The 10,145-nt window shown below is 35.8% G+C and overlaps 1 protein-coding gene across 9 annotated transcripts; it reads right to left on the bottom strand.

Moving 5' to 3' along the window:
* Positions 1 to 7: 7 nt before the first annotated feature.
* On the bottom strand, positions 8 to 9,868 carry LOC128681792 (uncharacterized). Of its 9 annotated transcripts, none has more exons than XM_053765969.2 (10): positions 9,273 to 9,366; positions 8,890 to 9,003; positions 4,694 to 4,783; positions 4,280 to 4,384; positions 3,398 to 3,628; positions 2,887 to 2,940; positions 2,229 to 2,270; positions 1,900 to 2,073; positions 1,303 to 1,427; positions 8 to 629 (listed from the first exon to the last, which is right to left on the bottom strand). In XM_053765969.2, exons 1-10 carry the CDS (start codon positions 9,292 to 9,294, stop codon positions 513 to 515), a joined length of 1,074 nt encoding a protein of 357 aa, XP_053621944.1. In that variant the 5' UTR covers positions 9,295 to 9,366; the 3' UTR covers positions 8 to 512. The 9 variants fall into 9 exon arrangements, with proteins under 9 accessions (XP_053621944.1, XP_053621951.1, XP_053621946.1 ...); XM_053765968.2 differs by lacking the exon at positions 9,273 to 9,366 and adding an exon at positions 9,559 to 9,867 and having other exon boundaries at positions 16 to 629; XM_053765970.2 differs by lacking the exon at positions 9,273 to 9,366 and adding an exon at positions 9,559 to 9,864 and having other exon boundaries at positions 19 to 629; positions 4,736 to 4,783.
* Positions 9,869 to 10,145: the final 277 nt, after the last annotated feature.

Here is a 10,145-nt window from a genome sequence, read left to right on the forward strand (position 1 = left end):
TGTAACATTTACTCAAGCTTTCACGCTTTATTATAATAATAATAATACTACTAACAGTAGTTTCATTAAAATATTACAATTATTATAACTTTCTTTGACTTTAAGTACCTATAAATTATAATATTTCAACAAAATTAAAAATTGCCGCCTCGCTTGTACGCAGATAATATATATAGTAACTTTTTAAATAGAAGTAATGAACGTAAGCAAAGGAATCATCAGCAAACGGACAGTTGACAGCTGTCAGTTGAAATAATCGGTGATGTAAAAATAAGCAAGCTCACAGTAAAGACATGACAAAACTAGAAGGGTTCTTACTTCACTTCGAAACCATAAAAGTTTGAAAATTGCACTTCAACGGACTTTTATTGTTCTATCTATTGACAGTGAGTGATTTCTAGTTAATAAATGCGGTGGAACATCAGTGATTTGGTCGTTATTTACAGTTACACGTGCTAGAGACCCTTACACACTAACCTAATAATAACAAATTGTATTTCATGTAGGTTTTTTTAAGAATCAAGACCAATGAAGCCAGCGACTTGGGCGTAGATTATTTCACTTTGCGGCGGAGGAGGCGAATTGGTTTGAGACAAACTCAGGTTTGCGTACTGCACGTGTTGAGATGCCTGAAATATTTTCAAAAAAATATGTATTGTTTCTCTTGTTGGTCTGTGGTACTCAATTTAGACGACGGCTGTATGACGTAAGGGCGTAGATCCCTTTGCCCTTCCACATGGATGAACAAAACAAAAAAAAGCTCGGTGGTTCTCTCTCATTTTCCGATTGCCCAACCATTAAGAGCATCGGCGCACAAATAGGTTGTATATATATTTTATTGCTTGGCAAAACTTTTTAGTCAATCGGTTTGTTGTCAGAGGGCTTAGTGCGAGTTTGCTCTTTATATCTCACTATCGACTTTGCTTTTTATATATCACCACCACTAATGATATTGCACCATTGTGACGCGACACACACCAAATTTCATTGGTTCGTTGCGTTTCACTACTCGCACTAAGCCCTCAGTATTCATAAGTCATGTCAAATTATTTTGGGCCACCATTGTTAGTGGTAATATAGTCGATAAGAAGAAGGACTAAAACTAAAAGTTTGAAGGAAGTACAAGAGAGAGAGCCTTGTAATTACAGGGTACTGACTGCGTAAATGCCTAGGCTACAAAGTACTTAGGTAATACTCCGGTTTTGCAGCGTCAATTGATCCGCCGATAAAATACAGCGCGACGTAGCGTTCTACGACTTAAATGAACGACAAAAAAATATAAAATAAATACAAATTACTTACGTAAATTGTTTCCCTTTTATTCGTGTTTCTACTCTTTTTTTTCTTACATTTACAAAATGTCCACGTTGCTATAACCGAAATTATTAAGGCGACAGTAATTGCGCTTATTATAATTAACAAATGCCCTGAAACAGACCATGAAAATTGATAAAATATACTACGAAAAAATAGAAGTCAAATATTTATAAATGCGAAAATTTGTATGTATAAATGTTGGTTGTGAATCACGTGAAATATCTATATCTCACTATCGAATCGATTCGCAGTGAGACGCAGCTAACCAATTACAGTGCGCTATTGTGACGCAACGACAACCATACCGCAATATGATTGGTTCGCTGCGATTCGATAGTGAGAAGTGATATGCATACCCGCACTTCGCCCTGAGGACAGATTTCGATGAAGTTTGATACACCGGTTGAATCAATCTTTTTTATACATATGAACACTTTTACCGACCTACTGTTTTTGTATTTGTCACAGTAGATGCAGCTTATCACAAGTACTTTTAAAAGGTTATAATAATCTACTTTATGGCCTTCGTCCAGCAGTGGGCCACAATATGGTAATAAAAAATAATAATCCACTATTAAATACCTTCAGATGGTAGACTTTCAAGTTTAGGGATTTGTGTTGTAGATGGAGTGAATTTTACTGCTGGTTTTAATATTGAAATTATTTTTCTTAGTGTAGATCGTGTTGGTGGTGTCGTATGTACATAGGGTCTTGGCTGTGTCGGGTAAGTCGATGATGAAGCGTTTTTAGGATGACCTGAAATGTAAACGTGCGCTAAGTCTTTTTAAAGAATGCCTTATCTTCATTTTCCGCCGAGCAAGCGTTACAAATTCCATTTTCCATACTAATTATATAGCATTTAGTATTTTCCATAATATTTTTTTGTTAAACGATTGTATTTATATGTATACCTTTTTGCGGCAGTTGACGCTTTGCCGATGTGATCTTCAAATCTGCAACGTAAAAAACATACATATATTAATAAATTATCGTTCCTCGTGATTATATTGACATTTTAAGGCCGTGTAAGGCCGAGCATAATTATCACGTTGCGTATGAACTTCGCGTTGGTGAATTTCAGCTTATCGCCAAAGTTTAGCGACGTTTTTTCGGCTTTATTTATTACACTTTGAAAGTGCGCGCTAAACTTAACGGTTATTTTGAAATCCATGCATTAGATATACACTGTGTATCAAAATTCATCGAAATCTGCCCTCAGGGCGAAGTGCGGGTTTGCATATCACTTCTCACTGTCGAATCGCAGCGAACCAATCACATTGCGGTGTGGTTGTCGTTGCGTCACAATAGCGCACTGTGATTGGTTAGCTGCGTCTCACTGCGAATCAACTTGATGATGATTTGATGAACTTGAGATGTAAATAGCGAAGTCGCACTACGCACGCGGTATATTTCACGTGAGACAACCAATTCCTTGACACGCCCGTGGATTTTTAACACGAAAGTTTTTTATCGTGTACCTACTCCGTTTTTGGTCGCAATGTCAATTATATCAAAAGCATTTTAACAGCGCTCGCTGAAAGATTACTTATATTGAAAAATATAGCTTACAGTTGTCTCCTGTGTTCCATTCGTGGTGGTAGTAAATTTGATGTGTAGTTTTTTCTGTAATATGGTTATTATAGGATTAGTAAGTATTGCCAGGATTTTAAAGGAATAACAAAAAAGACAAAATAGCTAAGTACATATGTACAGTCTGTCAAAAGAGTGATTAAAATATTTTTTGGCTGGCAACATTAGGAATTTATCAACCAATCTTGACTATTCTATTTGGTATAGCAATAACAAAAAAAATGTAGTTCGTTTAAAATCCGTTTCCATAACTTGACAAACAGTAAGTATCACAGATTTCGAGTTATATATAAATCTGTGGTCATGTCTGATTCGGATAACAAATTAAAGTTTTTAAATTAAAATTTTCTGACAATAATTTGTCTATATTAACCTCTTAGTGCGGTATTTGATTCGACCTCGTTCATAGAAAGTTTTTCCGATGATCCGCAATTTTTAGCTTCAACAATAGAGTTCAAATTGGAAACTCATAATGAACACAATCGCTTACCTTTGGTATTATATTTGTTAATTATTTTGTACAAGTACTTTTCCACACAATCATAATTTTGAGTATGAACTCTTATAGTATGGAAACATTCCTTCTTGTATTCTATTTTCACTGTTTCTATTTCATTTGATATAATTAGCTCATCGCAATCGCATAAATCGCATCGCCTTCTACAATGTTTGTAATTCATGCGTGTGATGAAAAACGATGTATTGTTATCACAACTTTTAGCTAAAAGAAAACAAAATAAAAAATATATTTATTTACTTTCAGGGCGAAGTGCTGGTTTGCATCACTTTTCACTATCGAGTCGATTCGAAGTGAAACGCAGCTAACCACATTGCGGTGTGGTTGTCGTTGCGTCCCAATCGCGCACTGTGATTGGTTAACTACATCACGTTATCAGGGACTGGGAACATATTATGGAGCGTCCTAAATTGTTGTTTAAATAAAATAAACTGAACATTTATTCGATTTACACCTCTGAATCTAACTATTAAGACTTTATTCCACTAGAAATAAAATTTGAAATTCGCCGGTTTTTACTGGGCAGGAGCGCGATACATTGTGACAGTGGTAGCTTAGCTCTCAGCTTGTCTACTGGCCGAGCGCACATAAACCGGTTTTATCCAGTTGCGGCGCGTACGCGACTAGCGGCTAGTAGACACGCACACATACGCTACAAGCTTGTGGTAGTGTACCTACGAAAACGTAGTCGTATAAACTTTAGCCTCTGTTCCGATTCTCTACTCCTGTTGCTACGTCTCACTGCGAATCGACTCGATGGTGAGATTTGATTTTTTATTGAGCAAAGTCGCATTACGCACACAAATTTATAACTTTCAATACGCGAATATGGGAGAAGATAAAAATAAGACCTACCTCGTATTTCATACCAGATCAAATCTTTTGGGACGTTTATCTGTACAATAGTCAATAATATTTGATCGCCATAACCATAAAACAAGACCGACTGTCCTTCAGAATCTAAGTACAAATACAAAAAAAAATTAATAAACAAAAGATAAACGGGCTCCGACGCCCAATATCTGGGAAGAAACCAGGAAAATTGTCAAAAACCGTAAGTGAGCTATGTCTGTACATAAAAGATCATAAAGAAAAATAATTAATATGGAGTCTTTATGGGACTAATAGAAGCCAAAATATATTTTTATTTTTGTCTTTCAGTCTGTATGTTTGCTCTCGTATCAAGCGGTTTTCAGAGCTGTATAGGGGATAGTCTAACTTAAAATCTGGATTAGGTTTCAATGCGATACTTATGAGTAGGATATGAACCTGGCACCTTTCGATCACAGGCAGGATTATTACAATACTTACAATGAATCGGTGTTTGGACCCAAACTTCAGTAGGGTTTCTGAGTGCACCTGTGAAAATAATAACTATACATAAGGATAATTCTTCTTCTTCATTAATCGTATTTCCTCATGGCTGAGGGTCGTGGGCAGTACGTGGAATGAAACACATGCAACAACTTTCTTGTCACTATTAATGGAGTGGTTTGCCATTGCCTCAATGATCAACCAGTGTGCAGGTTTCCTCACGATGTTTCCCTTCACCGGAAGCAAGTGGTGGTCGTTGAAAACTACTATACATGAGTCAGATTGGTATACAAACTCATGTGGCACGAGTAGGATTCGAACTTGGGACCTTTCGATCCAAATTCAAATTCAAATCATTTATTCAGAAATTAGACCTTCACAGGCACTTTTTCTCGTCAATCTTTATATTTATAGTTATTTCTCACAAGGTACAAACTACTGGCATCTCGGAACGACCACTGCTGAGAAGAAATGCCGAAAGAAACTCATTTGAACAGTGTTGGTCCCTATCATGCCAGATCGGCTTACCATTATTGTTTCTTACAATGTTTTTTTTCTAATAATATATAAAACAGGCGATCCACTGGTCTTAACCATTACGCCACCACCGGTTACTAATAAAATTGTTACTTGGTATATAGATAAAAAATATACTTACTTTTTTTTAAATAAGTATACTAACTACCTACTTACTAAAGGTTTTAGCAGACTTCGAAATTCTTGTAAATTCCAATTGCGACAAAAGAAATACGACGGAATCAATTAAAGTCAGGTTTTGTTCAGCTTGACCAATATTTAAATATATCAGTAGGTTAAATAAAGCATTAATGAAATTTATAGAAAAATATTTCTTACCAAAATTTATATGCGACACTAAAAATAACATGTATATTTTTAAATTCATTGAATAATAAAACATAATTTTGCTTCAATCAATCAAGATGTGAAAATCGGTTAGAATAATTATTTTAAAGCATTGACAAATGATAGTTACTTTAACTATATATTAAATTACCAAAAACGTTAAATTTGCTGTAGACAAAATGACGGATTAAGTTGAGCAAATAAATTAAACTCGGTTCAGTTGTAAGTAGGTAATAATGTTTATTTATAAATGTTCTATGGAGAATATGACCGATAAGCAATGAATCATTATTATAAGGAAATTTCAAAACAATTAGACTAATTTGTACTTATTTAAATTAATGTCAAAAATATAGACGTAAAGATTGTGACAAGTGTAATATCTAATTATATATTTTTTCAACAAAAATCTTTGATAGTGTATATCAAGTGGGCGCATTTTTAACGCGCGTTAAAATAGTAATCTCCTGTCTGTCTGTGTACGTGGCACCGTAGCTCATCAACGGTTGAACCGATTTGGATGCGTTTTTTTTTTATATTTATTTGATAGCTAATTTTTATGCGGCGGTTCTTAGATATGTTTGATCAAAATCGGTTCAGCCGTTCAAAAGTTGTAGCGAAATGAATATTAATAGTCGGGGTTTTTTTAATTCGTCTAACAAATAGACGTGATTTCAATTTTTTTGCGGTCAGTCCGACTGGAAATATTTGTTTTTTCTTTCTGAACATTTTTTACGAGTCACTTTTGACTTGTACAATTACTTTATCGATTGTTTTTGGCGCCAAAACCCCTTTGATTTCATTATAAGTCATATGGTTTGTTTTGGGCGGCTTTGCTTGTGCTACGTCCAATTTCAAGTCAGCGTATTGAATTTCATACTGTGAAAAAATAAACAACATTATGACATATTGAGATTCACCTCCTTTTTTTTTTGGAGTCGGTTAATACGTTTTTAACAAATTATCAGTTTTGACACAAGCTTGTATTGTCCTCACGGAGACCTAGTGGGTTAACTGTTGAGTTCCCTCGTCGGGAAGCGATCCTGGGTGCACCACGAGGTAATGTTTATAATAATAATTCATTGTCATAATAACTGAAGTGACGCCAATTTCAATTTGTTTACAGTCAGACGGGACAAATAAAAATCTTGTAGAAGAAAATTTTACATACTAATTTGCAACAAGGGGCTTGGTTAAACTGATTTTTTTTGGTTGACTGTGGTGTAATGGCTAAGAAGCCCGCCTGTGGATCGAAAGGTCTCAGGTTTGTATCCTACTCGTGCCACATGAGTTTGTATACCAATTTGGCGACATCTACCACGCCACGTGCACAACGCCGCAGATATAAAAAGCCGACCAAACGCAACGAATAACAAGCCACACAAGTGATCCACGACTCTACGGACAGATGGCGCTACGGTCGACTCACTACCAGAAGCTGACAAGCCTAGACCGCGCAGACAGTGCGTTTTCGATTGGAAGATATATACAACCTCCGACATGACACCATCGGAGCCGTGCGGTTAACCTGGCGCAACACCTAGCGCTGGCGGGAAGATCTTCCCTTTGTGGCGGTCGAGCATGATAACCTTGCTCCTGTTACACCAATTTCACTCATATATACAAGTTTAATTTTCATAGGCCACCACTAACTTGTTTCCGGTGAAAGTAAACATCTTGAAGAAACCTGCACACTGGCGGACAGTTTAGTTCACTAGTGTGTATGCGACTGTCTGCCGCTAGATGGCGGTAAGTAGTAGTAAAAGTCATTTCAGATGCCTTTAAATGACTTGAATAAAATCTAACACCAGTGTTAGCAATAACACATTCGATATGATACTCGTAATTACTAAAAAAAATATTTTAACAGATTATGCTACACTAGATAAAGAATTTAAATAGAAAGTGTTAAAGTTTGCTATAATGCATGAGTTGACTAAACGGATTTTGATGGCCACCGTAGTAGAAAGTAACAATCCTCTTTGTAGATAATTAGTAGTTTTTTTATTTTACTTTTCGCCTATAGAAATAAAATAAATTGTTATGAAATTATGGTTTGAATCATAGATCGTGTTCTCTGTCTCTAATCTCTGCTTGTTCCGGTCTTTCAGGGTTGTGAAGCCGCGAAGCCATTGGTCAGCGTATAAAAGACCTTAAAATTTTGAAGATTTGGCTGTGATTTTACAACCAGCCGCCTGTCTGACCCTAACCTAATACTCCTTGGGAATGCCATTGTAGCTTATAAGCTGCCTAGATCATGTGTCCCTCAGTCGCCTCGTACAACATCCACGGCATGGTACCTATGGTGTTGGAACACCAACATTAAAAAGTATTTGTTTTTTTTTTTTAATTTTTTTTTTTGGTTACGGCAACATTATCTGTATGCAACACTCTCTTGTTCGTTCTCTCTCAAATAAACCGTTTAGTCTACCAGGATCCCCTAACTCGATCCCCCAGGGGATCCCCTCGTGAACTCATCTGTTTATCAGGATCCCCTTTAACAAAAATAAGTATAAAATGATGCTATCACACTGAGTCCGATTTATATTTAAAAATACGTTATTTTGATCTATAACTTTAATTAGACTTGAACTTTATTTTACCTGGCTAGTGAAACTAAACGCAATCTTTTTGCTTATAAAATGACGTCACCAATAATAATGTCAATCCAATGACATTCCTGTATTTATTCATTGCGTTGTTTATTTCTCCATAATAATTACAAAAATATTCAATATAAGAAGGAGAAGAAGAGAGGAAGATAACGAGAAACAGTCACGTTTCTCCGTAGCTCCTGGATTTTTATTTTTACCATGCTAAATCTACATAATATTTTACATTTTTATTCAATGGTGTGGTCCCATTCTAGAGCGGAACCACACGGCTAATCGTGTTCTTCCCGGTTCTTTCCTCAGCCGCGGAGCGTCGGAGCTCAGGGTCCACTTTTCTACTTTTTCATCTCCACTTCGCATGGTCGTCGGTATCCCTAGTTGTAAAATAATTTACTTATGTGAATAGTTGTTCGCCGCGAACACAATAAATTTTTGATGTGTTTTTACAAAATTGTGAATAGGTATTTCAAAAACGATTGAACCGATGCCCCACTAAATTAAAAATTCTATTGACAGATTTTAAATTTCACAAAAATCAGACCAACGGTTCGAAAGTTATCGCATTTTTGCCCGAAGTTGATTTGTAGACAATTATTTACAGGGCGTGGTTCAAGTGACGTATCATTTACCTACCCACTTATAAATTTTTGCACATAAATAAATCCAACATTTTACCTGGTTTATTACAGACCCAGAAATCCATTGGATTACTACAAGGTCTGCGTGTACAGCCGTCTTTAAAACCACATCTTTCATCTCTTAGTGTGTATGCATTACGGAATTCTGCATCTGAAACAAGAAATGGCAGTTTTACTAAGGAGGAATTTGCTGAAACTCGCACGGGAAACGGAGTTTTACTCACATACCAAAGTTGTGGACAAAAATTATTAATATTACATATAGGTAATAAATTTTAAAAATATAGAACGTGTTTTTATGTCCTAGGAAAGTCAAGAGAGAATTACCCAAGTTACATCAAATCAATCAAATCATTTATTCAGAAATTAGGCCTTCACAAGCACTTTTTCACGTCATATTCTAAATTAAATGATGTTTACCAATGCTCCAAAATGCTAGCATTTCGGAACGACCACTGCGCCGAGAAGAAATGCCGAAAGAAACTCATTCAGTGTTGGTCCCTATTATGCCAGAAGGGCTTACCATTTTTCAAATATAAATTTTCATCAGGCAAATAAAAGAAATGGTATGCATCGTGTCGTAACAAGAAGTGAAGCAATTAATTATAGAGAGAGAGAGAGAGAGAGAGAGAGATAGATAGAAATTGAAGGTACTCCACTAACATTAAGACGATCAATATATCGGTCACATTAGGTATATACTTACAAGCTAAACAGGCAATACCACACATTAAAACATTCACCACAATTCTCGTCATTATTTAACTTTTATTAAACTGTGTTAAAATACTATAGTGTGCAGTTATCAAAATAGGTATATTAAGTTTGAGTTTGTCAATAACGTTAATACATTGCCAACTGAACTCAGACACTCAGATCTAGTAAACTTGACCATTGGTCCGACTGTACTATAAGTAATAACAGGAAAATACAAAAGTTTGTGTTGTTAGGTATGCAGTTTGTTACGTAGGTACTTAGTAAATCCTATCCAACTAATATAATAAATGCTAAAGTTTGTGAGGATGTATGTATGTGTGTATGATTGTCACTCGTTCACGCAAAATCGTACGGGCGGATTTATATAAAATTTGGCACACGGGTAGAATATAACCTGGAACAACAATAAACGGTACCCTATGTGGGTACCTTTTATCCTGAAATTCCCACGGGAGCGAAGCCCCGGGACGCAGCTAGTTTAATTAATAATTTTAAATCGAGACCATGTGAAGATAGGTTTGATGCTTCAAATATAGCATGATCTTGCGGCATTGGGGTGACCTAATCTATACTAGT

The sequence above is a fragment of the Plodia interpunctella genome, chromosome 28 (genome assembly GCF_027563975.2).
Source record: "Plodia interpunctella isolate USDA-ARS_2022_Savannah chromosome 28, ilPloInte3.2, whole genome shotgun sequence".
Lineage (NCBI taxonomy): Eukaryota > Metazoa > Arthropoda > Insecta > Lepidoptera > Pyralidae > Plodia > Plodia interpunctella.